Source organism: Antechinus flavipes, chromosome 3, assembly GCF_016432865.1.
Source record: "Antechinus flavipes isolate AdamAnt ecotype Samford, QLD, Australia chromosome 3, AdamAnt_v2, whole genome shotgun sequence".
In the NCBI taxonomy this organism is placed as follows: Eukaryota; Metazoa; Chordata; class Mammalia; order Dasyuromorphia; family Dasyuridae; genus Antechinus; species Antechinus flavipes.
The window spans coordinates 313841358-313862726 of NC_067400.1; the positions used below are offsets into that span (position 1 = coordinate 313841358).

At 36.5% G+C, this 21369-nt stretch overlaps 1 protein-coding gene across 1 annotated transcript in view; it reads left to right on the forward strand.

Annotated features, from left to right (window-relative positions):
- The first annotated feature begins 10437 nt into the window (after positions 1-10437).
- Positions 10438-21369, forward strand: part of ARHGAP31 (Rho GTPase activating protein 31) — a 162875-nt gene continuing 151943 nt past the window's right edge. The window contains 1 exon segment of the mRNA XM_051985332.1: positions 10438-11406. Coding sequence (XP_051841292.1) covers positions 11307-11406 — 100 coding nt within the window. The 5' untranslated portion in view covers positions 10438-11306.

Consider the following 21369-nt stretch of genomic DNA (forward strand, 5'->3'; position numbering starts at 1 on the left):
GGATAGTGTAATCTTAGAAGGAGGAAAATAAATCTTTAATGGAATAAAGAACTTTCAAATATTTCTGATAAAGAATCCAGAATTGAGTAAGAATTTTGAAATTCAAACACAAGAATGTAGAGAAACCTAAAAAGATTAATTAGTTAACTAAGATTTATTTTTGTAGAAGAAGCTGTGTGATGGAGTGCTTATTAGAAGAATTGGACTCATCTGTAATGGACAAAAATCTGTAACAAATGTAAAGGTTGAACACAAACACACAAATAGTTTGGTATAGAAATAAGTCAGAGTCAACAGGAATAGTAATGGGGGATGATGAGAAGGGATACCATCAAAGAATCAATAGTAACATGCAAAACAAACTAAAGGAGAAATTATAAAGTAGGAGAACCAAAGTGAAGACCTAGAATCTTAAAAGGATACCTTGGATCTTTTCTTAGACAATTAAGGGATGGCTTAGTAAATCATGGCCTAGGAATATACCAGAATAATATTATATCAAAAGAAATGGAGAAAGAGACAATATCAGAAAATCTAGATTAGTATGAACTGAATCAAAGTGGTGAGTAGAATCAGAATAATCTTTACATGGACAGTAACATGGTAAAGAAGTATTCTTTGAAAAACTTAAGAATTCTAACCAATACAACAAACAAACATGTGTCTAGTATGTTACCCAACTCTTGACACAGAGGAGATGGAATGTTACATACTCTTTTGGATATAGACAATATGTGAATTTATTTTTCTTGGCTAGGTAAATTTATGGTGAGTTATTTTTTTCTTTCTTTCAGTTTATTATGGGGTAGTTGGTCCAAGATGAAGGAAGGGGCTTGGTAATACTTATGTCAATGAAGAGGACCAATGTAACATTTTAAAAATATATACAGGAGAGATCAGAAGGAAGTTGTAGGATACTTTTGAAAGTAACTTATAGACAAACTGTATATACCTTTTGATCCAGCAGTGTTACTATTGGGCTTATATCCCAAAGAGATCATAAAGAAGGGAAAGGGACCTGTATGTGCACAAATGTTTGTGGCAGCCTTCTTTGTAGTGGCCAGAAACTGGAAACTGAGTAGATGCCCATCAGTTGGAGAATGGCTGAATAAATTGTGGTATATGAATATTATGGAATATTATTGTTCGGTAAGAAATGACCAAAGGATGATTTCAGAAAGGACAGGAGAGACTTACACGAACTGATGCTGAGTGAGACGAGCAGGGCGGGGAGATCATTATATACTTCAACAATGGTACTATGTGATGACCAATTCTGGTGGACCTGGCCATCCTTGGCAATGGGATGAACCAGATCAGTTCCGATGGAACAGTGATGAACTGAACCAGCTACCCCCAATGAAAGAACTCTGGAAGATTACTAAGAACCATTACAATGAATTCCCAATCCCTATATTTTTGCCTGCCTGCATTTTGGATTTCTTTCACAGGCTAATTGTATAATATTTCAGAGTCCAATTCTTTTTGTACAGCAAAATAATGGTTTGGTCATGCACACTTATTGTGTATCTAATTTATACTTTAATATATTTAACATCTACTGGTCATCTGCCATCTGGGGGAAAGGGTGGGGGGAAGGGGGAAGGATTGGGAACAGAGGGTTTGGCAGTTGTCAATGCTGTAAAACTACCCAAATTTACCCTTGTAAATAAAAAGCTATTTAAAAAAAAGAAAGTAATTTATATAATTTATTACATACTTAAAAAAAACAAGTAGTATATAATGAAGGTTGGTGGGTTCATTATAGAATCATCTTTTTGGGTTATGTTGTATACATGGGGAAAATGTTCTTTTTAGAAGTATTTTTTGTTCAGAACAAAAAATTTCAAAAATAATTTTTCAAAAAAGAAAAAAGCATCCCATTTCCTCCTGGATATCACTGAAAGTTTGAAAGAGAGAGAGAGAGAGAGAGAGAGAGAGAGAGAGAGAGAGAGAGAAAGAGAGAGAGAGAGAGAGAGAGAGAGAGAGAGAGAGAGAGAATGAAGCCATTATCAGGTATCCATTCAGACAGTGTAAGTAGGAGTTGGGATAAAGATACCCAAAGTTTATATAGGTTATCTCTATTTTATTTTGTTTTGACATCTGTATTCATGTTACTTTTTGCTTAAGAGTAAGGACTATTTTCATTTTTTTCCCCTGTATTCTCAGTGTGAATAGTAAATGCTCAATTAAATGTTTGTTTATTCATTAATTGATCTACTTCCCCAGTCCTCATTTTCTCTTCTTTCTCTGCACATTTGGTCAGTAGTGGCTGTATGAGATCTTTTTATATTGTGAATTTTGTATGACCTCCCTTACAAAGTAATGTCATCCCAATCATGAGTCAAGTCATGAAGTATGTGTGACTCAAGGTATAATTGTCCTATAACATAAAAGAGAGACAAAAGAAAGTAAATGAACATGAGACAATTCTGCTAAGCTCTCAAATGTCCAATTTAGAACAGAGAGAACCAGTCCCTGAGAAAGAACATGTTGAACTCAAATACTTGGGAAGGAAAAACTGGGCCAACTTTAATCTTGCTGAATGATGACTTTTGCTTGATAAATAAACAAAAATAAAAAGAAACTACCATATCAATAGGAACAAATAATGCCCTCTTTCATGCTTCATCCCCATAATGCCAAAGTATCCTTTAAATCTTTTTTAAATTTTTCATTATGAATTTCAAAGCAAATATAACTAACCATCCTAATACACAAAATTTACAAATTTATACAAGAACCAAAGAAGGAGATTGCAAAGCAAATATAAACTTGTTATTGCCATTCTTTTTTTTTTTTTTTTTTTTAAAGAATAGCAACAAATCTGCCCTGTTTGTATCCTCTTCTGACGTTTTTTGTTTGTTTGGCATATTTTATTATATTGATGTTTTTTCTCCCATCCTCCATTTCCCCATCCCCCATTCCCTAGTGTTCCCTTAGGACAAATAAGCAGAGGGAAACAGATTCATTGGTCATATATGAAAATGTATGTCTGTTCTCCACCTCTAGTTTACCACTTCTCTGTAAGAGGTGAAGGGATGTTTCATTAATAGATTTGAATTCATACTTAGTTCTACATTTGTCACAGTCTTGATGACTTTAAAAGCTGTTTTTCCCTATGATATTTTGGTCGTTGTATACTCAGTTTTCCAAGCAACTACATGTTAGTGTTTTTTCAATCATTTTTCAGTGATATCTGACTCTGCTTGGGGTTTTCTTGGCAAAGATACTGGTTTGCCAAATCTCTCTCTGTCCCCCACCCCAAGACAATTAAAGTTAAGTGGTCACACAGCTAGGAAGTGTTAAGTGTCTGAGACCAGATTTGAATCCAAGTCCTTCTGATTTCAGGGCTGGTGCTCTATCCACTGCACCACCTAGCTGCCCCATTGCCATTTCCTTCTAAAGGTCATATGACAGATGAAGAAACTGAGGCAAACAGGGTTAAGTGACTTGCCCAGAGTCACACAGCTATTAAGTGTCTGAGGCCAGATTTGACCTCAGAAAGATGAATTTTCCTAATTCTAGATTTAGCATTTTATTCACTAAGCTTTCAAGTTGCCCCATGTATTTTAATGTACATGGTCCTCTAAGGCAGATGCCTAGCATGCGATAGATTAGGGAGAGAAGTTGTATAATTACTAGACTTTATAGAGTACAGGTATGGCAATCAAATGGTTCCAACAGTAAAATTGTAATTTGATTTCTCTGCTTAGGGGTAACTCTCTCCAGTTAGTCAAATACTATGGAATTTTCTGTTAAACTTATAAATATTCATGCATTTCAATTAGATTGTCAGATATTTTGGCATACAGTTGGGCAAAAGAGCTCCTAATTATTGCTTTCATTCTTCTTCATTGGTGGTAAGTTCACACTTTTCATTTCTGATACTGGTAATGTGCTTTTTGGTCTTCTTTTTCTAACCAAAGGTTTTACTTATTTTGTTGATTTTTTTCCCCCATAAAAGCAATCTTAGTTTTTTTTATTAATTAGATCAATATTTTTCTTAGTTTCAGCTTTATTAATCTCTTCTTTGGTTTTCAGAATTTCTAATTTGATATTTAATTGAAGGGTTTTAATTTATTCTTTTTCTAGCTTTTTCAGTTGCATGCCCAATTCACTGATCTTCTCTTTCTCTATTTTATTCATGTAACTATTTAGAGATATAAAATTTCCCTTAAGAACTATTTTGTTTGCATCCCATGAGTTTTGGTATGTGGTCTCATTATTGTCCTTCTCTTAGATGAAATTACTGATTATTGCTATGATTGGTTGTTTTGTTAAACTTATAACTGATATTATCATTTCTTAGAGAGAACTAGGTCATCTGTTGGCATCTCATACTACTACAATTTAACTTCACTGCTCAAACAACTATAGCAGACTGGGGAAACCCTTAAAATTCCCAACTCTGGACTTATTTCCAGGTACTTAGGAGAAGTTTTCAAAAAGCAACTTTAAAAAAAAAAAAAAGCTAAGAAAGAGAAAGAGGTAGAGTGGCCTAAATGGACTTTTTTTCTTGAAACTAAAAGCATTATTTCTCATAGGGTGGGAGAAGGGAGAAGATGAGCAGAAAGAGACCAATAGGGAAGTGAAATAATTTTTCAGGTATACCCTGAGTCATGTCTTTATCATCTGGTTTCATTATTTAATTTGACATTCTGAATCCTCTCAAAATCAGATGGATTCATTTTCAAATGTTGGTAAGAGGATGGATTATCCATATCTCTGTACTTCATCATTTACTTCAAATAGTTGAAAACTGACCACATATGGATATGAAGGTAGCTAAAAGGTATAAAGAGAGAATTCTATAGTTATAAGACATAGACATGCCTTAACTATGAGATCCTGAGCAATTACCTGATATCTCTGTGCCCCAGTTTTCTCATTTGCAAAATGAGGAAAATAATAACATCTTCCTCCCAGGGTTGTTGTCATGATAAAATGAGTCAATATATATTACAAATATATATATTAAACATATAAAATACTTTGCAAACCCTAAAGCACTATATATATCTTAGGTGTTATTATTATCAAATTAGTGGAATTAAATACTTTTTGCTATCAATTGGAATTTATTCAAAGTATTTGAATTCCTGTAAAAACTCAATACTATATCAAATACTGAACATTAGACAACTTGAATCCAGTGTAAGATATTTAAAGCAGGAATCCTTCTGTGAGGTAACCTAAGTAAAACTGCAGAAAAGGGTCTGATTTTTTTTACACTCTATACTACATGAATATCAATCTCTAGCAGGCCTTGATGGATATAGTATATTTATATTATCAATTGGTTTGTTACTTACTATATCTAAAGTAAAGTAGGATTGAGCCGAGATGGCAGAATAGTAGCAAACAGTCAGCTCTGTGCTCTACCCTCTTCAAACAAACTCTTCCAAATAAATCTGAAAAATGTACTAGACCAAATCCTAATGGGGAATCCAAGAAAAAGGCACAGGGAGTCTTTATTTTTTATCCTAGGCCAGCATAAGGAGACAGACTGAGAGATAAGCAGAAACCAGAGATAGGGTCTGGCCAAGAGCCTGTGGCCATAAGGCAGAAAGAAAATGTACACCAAGATAAGAGGAATTTCCAGATCAATATAGGTGAAGCTTTGTCCCTAGTCTCAGTTCACAAGTGCAAGATGGAGTGAGAAATGAATCTGTGCCCAGGCCTTGAGTTGGGTTCTAAGCAAGGTGCATCTTCTAAGGCAAGCAGCAACATGTGTCTCAAAATCTAGGAGCAGAACAGAATGTCAGTTCTAACTTCTAGCCAAGTTTGAAGCCTAAAGAGGATTAATTAGGGCAGGAATCCCAGGCCAAAGGGGAGTTAGCAATTCTATCACTTTGAAGCAGCAGAATTTTCCAGCTATCTGAGAGAGCCTGACAGGTCCAGCATCATTTTAATGTTACTCAGACATAAATTCAATTTAGGAATGTGAAGATCTCAGACCATGGAATAGCAATTTGATTTCTTCCTGGATTAGCCTATTCTGGGAGCACTGTCCCTTGCCTGAGATGTCCTTGAAATCCTAGAATCACATAACATTCAATATTCCCAAGAAGAAGCAACAGGACTATTCTTAACCTTTTTTCCAGAAACACACAGAGTCTAGGCCTAACATCAAGTCCAAAGACAGGAAGGAGACTGGAAAAGTGAGCAACCCAAATTAAAAAAAAAAAAAAATCCTGCTATAAAAGGCTATTATGATGACAAAGATTCTTTAAAAAACATACTTAGACAAAAAGAATTACTCCAAAATATCTATAAGCAAAGCCTCAAAGAAAAATACAGCTTGGGTACAAATTTTCCTGAAAGAGATAAAGCAAGAATTTTAAAAGAGTTTAAAATGTTTCCTATCAATGTATAGGGGGAAAAAATGAGTTATGGAAGAGAGAACTGGAAAGAAATTTGGCACCTTGGTATAAGCGGTACAGAATCTTACCCAACCACAAACTCCTTGTTCCTCATTTTTATATAATATAGATGTCCTTTACCACTATCTCCTTTATCTTTTTCTCACATGAAGATATAACCTTACTTTTTTTTTTTAACCAAGGCTAACTTTTCTACCTACACAAGCAATCCTTTCCCTTTCATCTCCTTCAGCAAATTGGTGCCTATATCATTTGTACTTTATCACTTATCTTCAATCTCTCCTTGTCTACCAACTTATTCCCTACTGCTTATGACCATGACTTAATCAGTTACTACCCTTTGCTTCTTCTACCCTTTCTAATTAAAACTGAAGACCATCTACAATGTGTATTAACTACTTTTTCTTCTTTTACTCTCTAACCTTTTACAATCTGACTTCCAACCTCATTATTCCAAAATCACTCAAGAAACAAGCATTTATTAAACATATCAGTGTACTGGATATTTAATAATTACATAGTTGTCTAGATCTATATTTTCATTTCTGTAGGGAATTCTTAATGAGAAAATTCCCTTTACCAATGATAAACTGTTACTGCTTTACGTGATTTACTGATTTAACTTCACTCAGAAATTATTTATCAGAGGCAAGGGAGCTTGAATTCAGATTTTCTAGACTGAAGGCTCCACTCTCTCCATTAGACTGGAAAGCTTTTCAATTTGTCTGAAAATAGAACCTACATATCTAGTTTCTGAATCCTGGTTGGGAAGAGTATTGTATAGCCCAGATACTTTGCTGATATGGTGATGTAATTCACAATTGGCAGCTTCTCTGGATAGGGAGTGGGAGTATAGAATTTATGATTGTAAGTATCCTACCAGTCACTCTCCAAACAGGAAAGTTCAGCTGGGTGAGGCACTTAGGCAAGAGCCAGTCTACAAACTTTGTTAGAAGGAAGATGGGAAGGAAGAGAATTGGGAGAAGGTGTGGAACTCACTGACTAGAGTCAGTATAGTTAATTTATAAAAAGGATCTGATGAGTCAGATCACAGACAGGGAGATCTGATTTTGGATCTTAATGCTGGTACCCAGGGATGAGGAAGCAGTATCATCTAATGACAAAAGAACTGGACAAAAAAAAAAAAAATATCAGCTGATTTGAATTCTGGTCCCAGCTCTTTCAGTAATTATCCTGAAAACACTCCTAGGTGAAGGACAAAATTTTGGCATTACAATTCTAGAGCTAGAAGATATCTTGGGACTATTTTATCTCTCAGCCTCACTTGACTCATCATTAAAATACGTAGTAAGAATATATGACCTCTAAAGTCATATATTCTATATGCATTGGCAGGTGATAGAAGATATTCCTTGATTATAATAAAGAATATTATTTCTCAATTATACCAAATAGCCTGTCTCTAAAATCAAATTTTATCACCCATCTGAGGAAGTATCTCATGATTCCTAAATACGAAAGAAAGGTCTGTTAAGATCAATTACAGAAGTCAATTTCATTACTAGATCAAATTCCTTTTTTATGTGCAGCATATGGAATAATGAATAGCAAAGAACTGAGTATATATCCTTGATTCATATATTTTGTAATACATTAGTCTGTCTATAGAGACTGTAATCAGTCAATAAATAAAATTTGTTGTCAATAAAATTCATTGCTTTCTATGTGTTTACAGCATGTTAGAAACTGTGGTGAATATATGAGGAAGGTATAAAACATTGACCTCAAGGATCTAAACATCTCATTTGGGAAATAGAACAGATACATATAAAATAATTTTCATTGACATAAAAAATTAAATTTTAATTTAATGTTTTAATTAACAAAAATATTTTTTTTTAATTCTCACCTTCTGATTTAAAAAAAGAAAAGAAACCTTTGAAGCAAATGTGCTTAGTCAAACAACAAATTCCTGTATTGGCTGTGTCTTAAAAATTGTTTTAGTCTGCACTTTCAATTCATCATGTCTCTGTCAAAAAGTGAATGGTATGTTTCATTGTGAAGCCTCTGAAATCAGAGTTCTAAAGTGTTTCAAAGTTGTTTTTGTTTATAGTGTTGCTGTTGTATAAATGATTACAATAAAATGGTTCTGCTCACTTCATTCTGCATCAATCCATGAAAGCTTTCCACAATTTATCTAAAAATCTAAAATAATTTTTCCTCATTTCTTTCTCACAATAATATTCTATTACTTTCTTACATCCTGATTTGTTCAGTTATTACTGCTTATAACAGTAATCCTGTGTATTTTCAGTTCTTTGCCACCAACACCACCACCCATACACACACAAAAAGCTTGCTTCTATAAATATTTTAAAAAATATTTACATCCATATTGGTTAGCACCATGTTGGGCACATAGCAGGAGCTTAAGAAATAGCTTTTTTCATTCATATTGTATGATATCCAGGGAAGAAAATGAACAAATAAAAAAGGAACAGTTAGGGAAAGTTTTATGAAAAAGTAGCTGGAAAACTGGTACTAGTGGTCTTTGAATAAACAGAGAGGAAAGAAGAGGCCATTTCAGGTAAGTAATCCAATTACACAGGCCAAGGTACAGTTAGAATGAGAATGAAAGAGGTAGTAGTTTGACAGGATGGAGGGTGCTCCATTAGAGATGTAGGTCAGATTAGAGAGAGCCTTGAAAGTCAGGCAGAAGGGTTTAGATTTGATTTGGGACAAAAGGCCAGCCTTATGAATAAACAGACACCTGAGCATGTGATTAATGAGACCATGACAAGGTGACAAGCATCCCCAAATATCAATTTCACTTCTTGACATGGTGTTATTTCTTTGAGACTACAAGTCTTTCCTGACTTTTCAGATCACTTCTTAGAATGAAATACCCACTGGAAAGGGCCATGCCATTGTCCAAACCCATGCTGTTTTAAGGGAGGCCAGAGCTAGAAGAGATATTAGAGGTCATCTAATCCATTCCCCTCATTTATACATGAAAAAACTGAGGCAAACCACTCCAGTATCTTTTTCAAGAAACTCAAATGGGGTCACACAAGTGAACAACAAAACTCAGAACTGATTAATCAAATAAGAATCAAATGGCATAATAATTGTAGAACTTCCAGCACATAGTAAGCACTATACAAATGTTAACAATTACTATTATGAATTTTCTTTCATCTCTGAACCTATAATCCTATTAGCTCCTTTAATAAGAGAGAAATAGGTTTTGGAGAAAATATAAGTTCTATATCTGAAGTGATGAATCTGAAAAGCTAATTGTGGGACTTTGAGGGCAAAAGCAGTTGGAAATGCAGATCTAGAAGAAAAGCTATAGAGATAAGATTTGAGCTTCTTCCTTTAGGAATGAATAAATAAAGGGAAAAAGCATTTCTTCAGAGTTAACTAAGTGCATTGTGCATTCTCTTAGTAACTTGTTAAAGAGACATCCCCTGCCCTCAAAGAGTTTGCTATCGATTTGGGAGGCTGGGTGATTTTGGTCTGGAAGTCAACGATTTGATTAATACGTGGAGTTGTAGGGTGGTTAGTAGAAGAGTCCTTTTCGGAAGCAAAGGTTCAGGAGGTTTCTACCTTTTGGATATATGTGGTGGGGTACATAAATCATGATTGAAGATGGCAGAGGTGAAGCACTGGTGGGGACATAGTGCTGGTTGAAGTCATAGCAATGGAGGATGTCAAGAAAATGTAGACAGACGAAAGAGAACTAAGGAAAGAACATGGGAAGCTACAGATCTTTAGGTTTGTTCCCATCACTATTATATTTGCCTAGGAGAAAGGGGGAAGGAGGACGTCAATCTCCTCCCCTCCCAAAAAAGGTGTAAAAAAAAAATACCAGTTCAAAAATATGAGAGAACTTTTTTGGAAGTTCTATCAAACAGCCCCTGCCCCTAAAGCAAAGGCCCTCCTCCTTCTCTACTCTTCAAAGAGAAGACTGTGGGACAGGAAACCTGTGCACTGAGTTGCTGCAGGCCCATTAGAAGAGCAGCGATTTCCTTTCAAGCTGCCCAGTTATCTATAGACTCAAGAACAGAGTCTCCGAAGAGCCCGTCCTCTCCCCCACCCCTTTTACTCCTCAACCCACCCACCTACTTCCTCCTACTCTACACACATATGCCGAGGGCTGCCAAAAATTTCCACCCTCCGCGCCCACCCCCACCTCCCCACCTCCCTAGCTAACTTCCTTCCAGCATTTCCTGAGCTGGATGATCCTAGGATTTGTAAGACAGGAAAAAAAGGAAAGAGTGAGGGCGGTCGAGAGAGACAGGATGCTTGTTTTTTATTTGACCAAAGCGGTCTGAAAGCAAGATACCGGGGCCTAAGAAAGCAAGCTCCCTGTGGACTCTGCCCAAGCTAAACTCCCTCTTCACTCGCTTGCTAGTTTGTTAGCTCTTTATACCCCTCCGTTATATTCTCCTCCTTCTCTGAACATATTTAGTCGGGAAGGCGGTGAGGGAGGGGATGAGGGAAGGAGACCGCTCCCCTTCCCACTAAAGCAGAGGAAAAACACCAGAAGACCCAGCAGGAGGCTGTGAAAGTCCCTGGGACTCCAGCAAGGAAGTGACACTCCCAACATAACATCTACTTCAGCTGCCAAGTCCGAAGCGGGGCCCTCCTCCACCCACTGCTTTCCTTTGATGAGAACTCTTTGGATTTCAGGCTATGCTCTCTCCACTGCCTCCTCCGGAGCCCGGCTGCGTCCTTCCCCTCCCCCACCCTAAGAGGGGCTGAGTTGAGCCGCCTCGGGTCCGCTTTCATGTGGATGTCTCTGAGCCGAAGCCCTTCTCTCCTCCACACTCGATGTAACCCTCCCGAGCCGTGCTCCAGGCACTGATCCGAGGAGGAGAATCCATCTTCTGCCCGGTGCCAAGCGGAGGGGGAGGGAGGGACCAGGAGGAGGGTGAGCCTCTTTGGGACTAACTCATGAAGAACAAGGGTGCAAAACAGAAGTTGAAACGAAAGGGTGCTACCGGTGCATTTGGCTGTGACCTGACTGAATATCTGGAGACCTCGGGCCAGGATGGTAACGTATTGATCATTGCTAGTTTCCTTCTTTGTGTTTTCCTGGGGGACCTGGTTTTTTCCCCCCTTGGGGTAGGGTGGGTGGGAGAAACAGACCTTGCCGGGATGAGCTGGATTTAGATCTCTCTGTGAATTTTGTTTTAAGCGCAATTAATTGCGCCCCGTGAGCTCTCAAGGGGAACCGCTATGTTAACTGTCACTCGGCTCTGCCCAGTCGGAAGGGGCTGTCCGCTGAAGCTGCCCGATCCTTAGAGCGAGCTCCTTGGTGCTTGGGTGCTGCCCAGCTGATCCGCCAGCTTTCCTCTAGGATGCCAGGGGAGAAAGGACTCCCTCGTCCAGTCCCCAGGCTGGGATGCTGGCAGACAGCGGGAAGAGGGACAGTATGGGCTGGGCTGGTTGAATGAAGGCTTTACTGCCTTCCGAGTATAAACCTGGAATGGTTTGGGTATCCCTCCCTCATTTCAATTTCCGTAGAGTTCCCATCTCCCCTTTAAAACGTGTACTGGAAGGGAGTGGGGGGATCCTCACTGGGGGAGTGGTTGTGCTAACATTTTCTGCATTTCTGAACAGATGCCAGATTTATACTACCTCGCCGCTTCCCATCCCCACTCCCCCCACCCCTCACCCCATACCTCCTCCTGGGTTTTCAGATTAGCATATGGTGTGTCAGACAAGGGGAGTGTTGTAAAAAGGTCAAAGGGCTTTGGCTTGAAAATAGTTTGGGATGTGTAAAAGAAACAGAGAACATTTATGTTTTCAAGATTGAAGAGAAAAAAAGGGGGGCCCAGAGAGGTAGAAACAATTTAAAGATTCATTGCCAAAAAGAAAAAAAAAAGGGCTAAAAAATACATTAACAGTAATGTAGTATTTCAGGTTAGAAGGTAAATTATGGGAAAAGTTAGAAAATTAAGTGTTAAGATCCACTTGTAAGATTTACTGTTCCCAACATACCCACACCCACCGGTCTCAATTGGGCCTTTTACTTTTGGAACAATTTGTTCTTCATGTACATTCAAAATTACAGCAAAAAGGAAGTTTGAATGGGATTTCACAATGTATCATCAATACCATGGGCAATGTTATTGAAATATTAAAAGTTAGTTTAAAACACTTGAAGATGCTCACTACCTTATGTCTAGTATTCAGTGTCTCCCATAACATCGTAAATCTTCTGCTTTAACCTCCTTTTAAAAAATTTTCAGTTGCAAAACATCTAGCTATTTGCAACTTTGTAATGAGTAAAAAAAAAATTTGCTTCATAATAACATAGTACTTTAAAGCTTGCAAACTACTTTACAATATCCCATTTAAATTATGCCACAATTACTCTTCCCCCTTTTATAGATGAGAACACTGCCGCTGAATTTGCTTAGGAAACTTATCATAAGTTACATGACAAGTTTCAGGAGTAGGATTTGAACTCAGGTCTTTCCTGACTTCAACTCTTTTACTCTATCCACTGTTCTGTGTTTTCACTTCCCAGAGGGACTTATATTATTTAAAATAATGGATTATTAAACAGAACTTATTGGTGAACAAAAGATTTCATCAAGAGTCATCAAAAAGTTCTTGACAAAATTGGGAAGTGGTTTGTACACTGGAGCAATATTTATTCAATTCTCATAATACTTCCATCACCCCTATCTGAATCAAGACATGTGTGGATAAATTCTCCTTTGGGTATGAGAGAGCATTTTAAAAAGTATTTTATTTTCCCCCCAATTACAGTAAAAACAAATTTTAACATTCTTTTAAAAAGATTTTTTTTTGACTTCTGCATTTTCTCGCTCCCTTTTCTCCCCTTTCCCTGAGAAAGTAAGCAATTTGCTATAAGCTATACATGTGCAAGTAAGGAATGAGAGAGCTTTAATTCTATATGGGTCTTATTAGGTTTAAGTCAACAAGCATGTTTTAAGTGCCTATTATGTGTCAGGCATTGCCACACTTTGACACCTTTTCTTCCTTCCTCCCATTTTCTCAAGTGCATTCAGGTTCAAGTCCATATGTAAAAAGAACACTTTTGATGAACCTCCTTTAGGCCGATTCCCTATGGTGGCTTCTGATTTGTTTGTTTTTATTTGCTTCTTTCTAGTAAAGGGAGCTTCCTTCTCCTAAAAGGATCTGAGAATTACTGGGATTGGGGTGGGTTGGGGTTATCTGATTGCAAGCTCTATTCTAAAGAACATAGAAATTTAGAATTGGAAGAGATTAAACTGTATGACCTTAAAGTCAAGTCACTTAACCTAATGACAAGGTTAGAACAAAATATTCTTTTCCAGCTCAAAAATCCTAGTATTTCTATTCTAAACTATCAATCAAGTATTTATTAAACATTTATTATGACCCAATCATTGTGTTAGGGTAAGGAGATACAATGACTCCACTGAAATGTAATGTAGGCTATCAAATTTACATATCTATGGGCATATTAAAAAATGTTAGGAAGGAAATGGATTCTTTTTGTAGGAGAGTGTATCTGCAAATGAGGGAATCACAAAAGGTTTCATACAGAAAATAGATGAGATGAGTCTTGCAAAAACCTCGACATTTCACCAGGAGAGTGCATTTCAGAGTTGGGGGATGGCCAATGCAAAGGCATCGATGAGAAAAGGAATTTGTATATGGGGAAAAGGTAAACAGACCAAAGTAAACAGAAATAAAGTTTGTGAAAAGGAGTATTACTTATTACATTGGAAAGATAAATTGGAACCAGGTTGTGAAGAGCTTTAAATTTTTATTTGTATCTTCAGTGTTTAACGAGATAATTTGCATATATTTAGAGTTTAGGAAATGGTTTTACATTCATTCATTTAAATTACAGAGTAAGAAGTTTATATTTGATCCTGTGATAATAGAGAACCACTGCTGTTAGTGTAGGGAAATAACAGGATCAGACTCATGTTTTAAGACTATCTTCTTGTGGGGTGAGATGGGATGGGGATAGGAGTGGAAGGTGTAGGTGGAGAGTATGGATTGTCAGGGATATTTGATAGGAGTTCAGGTGAAATGTGGGGTCTGAATTAAAGTGTAGCTGTGTTGGGGGAGAGAAGGGGACATAGTAGAGATGTTCTCTAGGTAGAAACAAGATTCATTAGTTATGGAAGATCATGTAGAATGAGGATGATGAGAAGAATAAAGTAGAAGGTTGACACAGAGAGCCTAAATGACTAAGAATGATAGTCTTATTGACAGTAACAGAAAAATTCAGAAGGGTGGATTTTAGAAAATAATGAGTTTGGCTTTGATATGTTAAATTTGAGGTGCCTACCAACATACTGTTCAAAATGTCCATAATAATGAAGAAGGACTGGAGCTTAGGAGAGATGCATAGATCTAGGAGTCATCTTCAGAAAGGTGATAATTTAACCCCTGGAAAATGATGAGATCACCTAGAGTGTAGAGAGAGAAGAGGTGGGGCCCGGGACAGAGTCCTGGAGTATATCTACAATTTTAGATGCATAGTTGTTTTGTATGTAGTCTTCCTCATTAGAATGTGAACTTTTCAAGATCAAGGACTTTTTTTGGGGGGGAGAGAGCATGATGTTTACTTTTTTTTCTTTTCTAAGCATGCCTAATACATAAGTTATCTTGTCTAAAAGGAAAATTGCATATGGTAGCAATATATAGCATCAGAACAGAGCTGAATTCCTGACTGTCACTTTCTTGGTCTGTGATTTTCCACCAACCATTATATTACCCTGTGTTTCTTAGCTGCAAAATGGAGAAAGTAGAATTTTGGAACTTATGTCACATTTTCCAAATGAGGACCTTGAATAAATGAAATCAGGAGAATAAAATGATTTTCCTAAAATCATTTGGGAGCAAGTTAGTATCAGAGTTGTGATTTGAAACTATTCTCTAGATTCTCTAATAATCTAGATGGATTTTATGTGTAATTAGCATGCTTTCTTTCAGGAGTGTTAAATCATTATATCTGATTCTCTTACGTAAATTCCTTGTATCCATAAAATACTATACAAATAGTAACTGTTATTAGTCAAAAAAAAAAAAAAAAAAAAAAAGGAAGTGTGGTAGAGTGACTGGAAAGTGGTCTTAAATCAAGGAAGACTGTGTTTAAGTGAGAAGCAGCAGGGTGTAGTGGGTAGAAAGCTAATGTCAAAGGCAGGCACATCCAGGTTCAGTCTAGTTCTGACACATTGTCTGTGGGATTCTGGAACAGTTACACTGTCTCAGTTCTAAGTAATTCTCTTAAGACAATAAGTTGCAAAACAGGTACCCATCTGTATGGTAGGGGGAGTTGCAGCACAGGGGGAATGCAATAATTCCCCATTCAGGGAAATCACAAGTATATTTCCTACTTGAGCCACTCAATTCATCACAAGCTCCCTGGGCAACTAAATCTTTAAGTCTTTAGAGTCCAGAACAATTGTTCAACTGCATTGATGTGAGAAAGATCCTACACCAATGAAATCACACATGTAATAGAAAAAAAAATTAAAATTAAAGTCTTATTCTAATGATTCAGTATGGTACAGAAGTGATATGGTTTCTTAAGCCATGTTGACCAGTTCTGGAAGCTTAAAAGACTTGAAATGCAGACCAATTGGAAAAGATCATCACTGACCTTTGGAATTTACAAGTAAATTAGCTGATTTGGCTGTAACACTCATAAACTACCAACCAATTCCTAGAGGGGTTAGTATCCTGGGAAGTAGAAAGAATATCCATACTTGATGAAACCACAGATGTTTCTAAGAAATGAAGTGGATGGAGTCAAAGAGGGCCTTAGTAACAAGATCACACAGATGACTGACAGAGCTAGAATTAGAATCCAAATCAAGATCACTTCTCCCTCAACATTTGCCAAATTAGTATCGTATTTTTAAAAGTTATTAACAGATAACCATCTGTTGAAATGGTCAAAGGAGTCGTGACAACAGTGAAAACTGAATATACACATGAATCAGAGTTTAGTATTGTAATTTAAGGAAAATTTATGCTAAAGCTACCCATTTAATGATTAGCATAGTCATGACTTTCAGCATGCTAGTTACATATGGCATTTATGTACATTACTATAACTTTGTAAAGATTCTGGACTTGGGGGTCTTGGAGGCAATGTGAATGATGAATACAGAGAACTCAGATCTCCAAGAGGTGGTGTATAAAAAGAACTGGATTCAAATTCTGACCCCACTAAAAGATAGTTGTGTGTCCTTGGAACAAATAAGACATCATTATCTCTCTGGGCCTCAGTTTCCTCATCTATAAAATGAGAAAGTTGGACTTGGGAATATAAGATCCTTTCCAGCTCCAAATTTATGATCTTATAATTTCAGGCAAGGAAGAGAAATATAGAGAGGTGAGGATCACCAAATATCTAGAGAGGTAGATGGCTCCAATGAGCCCCATTATCTATGGATAATGTTCTCCTTTATTACCTCTCTTATTTCTGATTCAAGCCCTCTCTTATGTATGAGTCACAATGTAAGGTACTGAAGATAAAAAAGACAAAAAAGAAACAAATTTGCCATACTCTTTTCACAAATTGTTGAGGCCCTAGATATTCATCATTTTGTGGCCAACTTTCTGGGGATGTGCCCCTCCAATCCCTTATTCATCCAACATTTATTTTCAAAGTACTTATTCTGTGTCTCTCTCTGTCTCCCATTCCTCCTTTTGGCTCTGGCAAATCAAAAACAAAAAAGGAAGTAGTTTTTGCCCTTAAGGGGCTTACTCTTTTCTTGAATTGCTGCTACCCAAAATATTCAATTATCTGGTGGCCAATCTTAGGAACTTGTAGAGTTTATGGTGACATAATACAAGGGTCACTGCTTATCAACTAGAGTGGCTTTAGGACCTTAGAGGAGGAAAAGACAATTTTTTAAAAAAAATATGCAAAGATGGTTTTCAATATTTGCCGTTGCAAAATCTTGTGTTCCAAATTTTTCTCCCTTTCTTTCCCTGGCCTCTACCCCTAGACAGCAAGTAATTCAATATTGAATATAAACAAATGCAATTCTTTTATACCTATTTCTACATTTATTAGATTGCACAAGAAAAATCAAATCAAAAAGGAGAAAAATGAGAAGAAAAAAAAAGCAAACCCACAACTAACAAAAATACTATGTTGTGATTCACATTCAGTCCCCACAATCCTTCTTCTGGATGCAGATGTCTCTCTATATCAACATCTATTAGAATTGGGCTGAATCATCTAATTATAGGACCAGTGATTGATATAATATCTGTCTTTGATAGGACTGAAGAGAATTAGGAAAGAAAACTGGAAGAAGAATAAGGAGAAGAGGATGAGATGAGAAATCATTGGGGAAGAGGAAGATTTACTCAGTGTTTTAAATACCTGTTATATTCTAGGTATTGACATGCTTAGTAAATTAAATGAATTTATTCTTAATAAAAATTCCCTTTTTTTTTTTAAGGGAAAAAAACTCCAAATAAAGAAACCCAGATATAGTAGTTGCCCTTAGTTTATCTGCAGCTGCATTTTGAGGCTGTGGGTGGGCCCTTCTCATTCCTCAGACGTAATCGTATTTAAGCATAATTCCAAGTGGCATATTTCTTCATTTCTGTCCCTTTAACCCTTCTTCCCTGTCAACATATTCAAAGCAACAAGTCCTTTGACAGCCAGGCTGGGTATTATCATGTTGAATCCTAGATTTAGAGCTAACAGGGCTCTATGCAGTCTAAACCCTTCATCTCCCAGAAGAGCAAACTGAGGCACAGGGACATTAAAGTGGCTGTCTTAGAGTCAGAATTTGAATCCAAATATTATTGCCTTCAAATCCAATGCCCAACCCACTATGATATACTACCTCTTTTTTGGGGAGGGGTGAGGAGAATCAAATTGGGCTCTTTTATTTGCTGCTCCTTCTTATGACAATGACATAAGTAATCAATAGGCCTTCTCATTTCTGGAAAAGAAGATGAAAAAATCATCCCTTCTTCAACTGATGAATAAAGTGAATAAGACTCTAGCAAAAAACTAGGAAGATGAGTTTGAGTCTGTAAATTCATTGCAGGCAAATTTGTGCATTCTGGACATCATGAATCTCATCACAACCATGGAGGTGGGTGGTTTTGATTCTTTTCCTGTGGCCATGGACTATGGACTTGTCCCACATTAGCCAACTCAGTGAAAATTTGCTGCAGAAAATGATGTGGACGTTTGAGGGGAAGTACTTGGGCTAGTGATTCACTAACTGTCCCTTGCCTCTTCCTCTTGAGTCATTTATTCTAAGTCTTCCTCTGGGGCTTAGATATACTAGATTGTCTGGCATCACGTGACTGACAGAAGGCTTACTGAGAAACCTTTTAAGAAATCTGTCCTGGCTACTCATCCACTTTTAGCCTGGGATGGGGAATCTCTGACCTCTCCTAATAGGCCTGCTTTATTTCACTGAGCCCCTGACAAGGAACTTATGAGATCAAATTGCTTTGGTACTACTCCTATAGACCCCAGATAACTAATTCTTCTCATGGTAGGCAGTTATCATCATTCTGTTCAGAGACTAGCCTCAGATGGTTTCATTAAGAGATAGAAACAGTAATTAACCCTGTTATTGCTGGAGATATTTTTCGAAGAGCTAGAAGTCCCTATACATCTTATTTCCTTCTAGAATATTACTACACCATGAATCTGGATTTAATTTTGAAAAAAATAAGCTTAGAACAAAAATGTTCATTCCAAAGGTAGCTTTCCAGACCTATAGAAATCAGACATACCCTGTTTTTTAAAAGAATCAAGATAAGGAGACTGCACAGTTTTTGATTTCAAAGAGATCTGTGGCCCAGCTGATAAATTGACTAACACCTCTCAGATTCTAAAGCAAATTTCTAAAACCTAACTCATTCCCTTATACACTTGGAAAGCATTCAGAATTCCTTGGTGAAATAGACCTTCGTTTGTCAAATAGATATTCATAAACTTTGAAGGAGTTTATGAAGTTGAAATGGAAATTCTCAAATTCTATGTATAATTTTAGTTGAAGAGAGTTTTTTTTTCTTTTAAATACCAAAATGGAGTGGGGAGGTAGAGAAAGGGAAGAACAGAACTTAACTATCAGAAACTAAATTTTTAAATTAAAATTCAGATTTAATATTTAAAGAAAAAGGATGAAAGCTATTAGTATTTTTTTTCATTTTTTTTAAGGCAAGGGACACTATTTTATATTTTTTGTTCATCTCAGTATCTGGTACATACAGTGCTTTACATATTGTTGCTACTCAATAGCTATTTGTTGACTAGATGAATGAATGACCAGTTGTTTTCCAAAGTAGAAAGAGTAATTCTAAATTCCTGAAAAGCCTCAAAGGGTGATAACAGTCAATAATTTACTTGAATCACAACTCCAAATGAATCACAACTCCAGAATATATAAGGAAGAAATTCACCATTTGACAACCCAGGCACTTCATCTACTGTCTCTTGTCTTTCCAATTTTTTTTCTTTTCCTTCTATCCTTTATATATCCTTATATTTTATTTAAATAAAAATAAAGATATTTTATATTTTTATGTTTCACTTGGTTGTAACCATTCTTATTTTTTTTTTTTATTTCTTTTTCTCCTTTATAATTTCCATTCTTGCCTTCCTTAACTGGGAACAGTAGAGTAGTAAAATATATTTTACTGTATTTATAGTTAGAGAAGTTCAATTTTTTTTTTCAGTATTGCCCAAACACAAAACAGCAAATAGGATTATCTATATCTATCTATCTATCTATCTATCTATCTATCTATCTATCTATCTATCTATCTATCTATCTATCTATATGTATATCACTAAGGAAAAATAAACAGTCAAAAAGTACAAATGCTAGGTACATGTCCTGCTAGAGCTCAGTTTTTTCTACTATTAAATGTGGAGAGTTAGTCTAGTCAGTTTGTCCCCAGTATTTATTCAATATTAGGCACTGGGCCAAGCAGTGGGGAATGCAAAGAAAGGCAAAAACAGTCCCTGGCCTCAGAAAGCTAATCATCTAGGGGATGGAAAACAATGCATATAGGTACATAAATAATAGATGAAAAGCAGAAGACTCTAGATATCTGAGGAGGAAGGAGGAATGGAAAAGGCTCCCTACAGGAAATGGCAGTTGAGCTGTCTTGAAGGAAGTCAAGGATTCTAAGAATCAGAAGTGAGAAGCAGGAATGTTGAAAGCATTTCTTTAGTTCATTATGGAAAGATACATCATTGAGGATCAGTTAGTTGGTCTCTCTCTCTCTCTCTCTCTCTCTCTCTCTCTCTCTCTCTCTCTCTCTCTCTCTCTTTCTCTCTCCCTCTCTCTCTCCTTCCTTCCCTACCCTCCTCCTCCTCCTCCTCCTCTCCTCCTCCTCCTTCTTTCTCTCTTTCTTTTATTAAAGCTTTTTTTTTTTTTTACAAAACATATTCATGAGTAATTTTTCAACATTGACCCTTGCAAAATTTTGTTCCAAATTTTTCTCTACTTCCTCCTCCCCTTCTTCTAGATGGCAGGTAGTGCAATACATGTTAAATATGTTAAAATATATGTTAAATCCAATATATGTATACATGTTTATACAGTTATCTTGCTCAAGAAAAATTGGATCTAGAAAGAAAAAAAAATCTGAGAAAGAAAACAAAAATGCAAACAAACATCAATAGAAAGCATGAAAATGCTATGTTGTGGTTCACACTCAATTCCCACACACATCTCTCTGGGTATAGATAGCTTCCTTCATCAATGAACAATTGGAACTGGTTTGAATCATCTCTTGGTTGAAGAGAGCCATGTCCATCAGAATAGATCATCGGAGAGTCTTGTTGTTGCTATGTATAATGATCTCCTGGTTCTACTTGTTTCACTTAGTATCAGTTCATGTAAGTCTCTCCAGGCCTTTCTGAAATCATCCTGCCAGTCATTTCTTACAGAACAATAATGTTCCATAACATTCATATACATAATTTTATCAGCCAGTCTCCAAGTGATGGGCATCCCTTAAGTTTCCAGGTTCTTGTCAT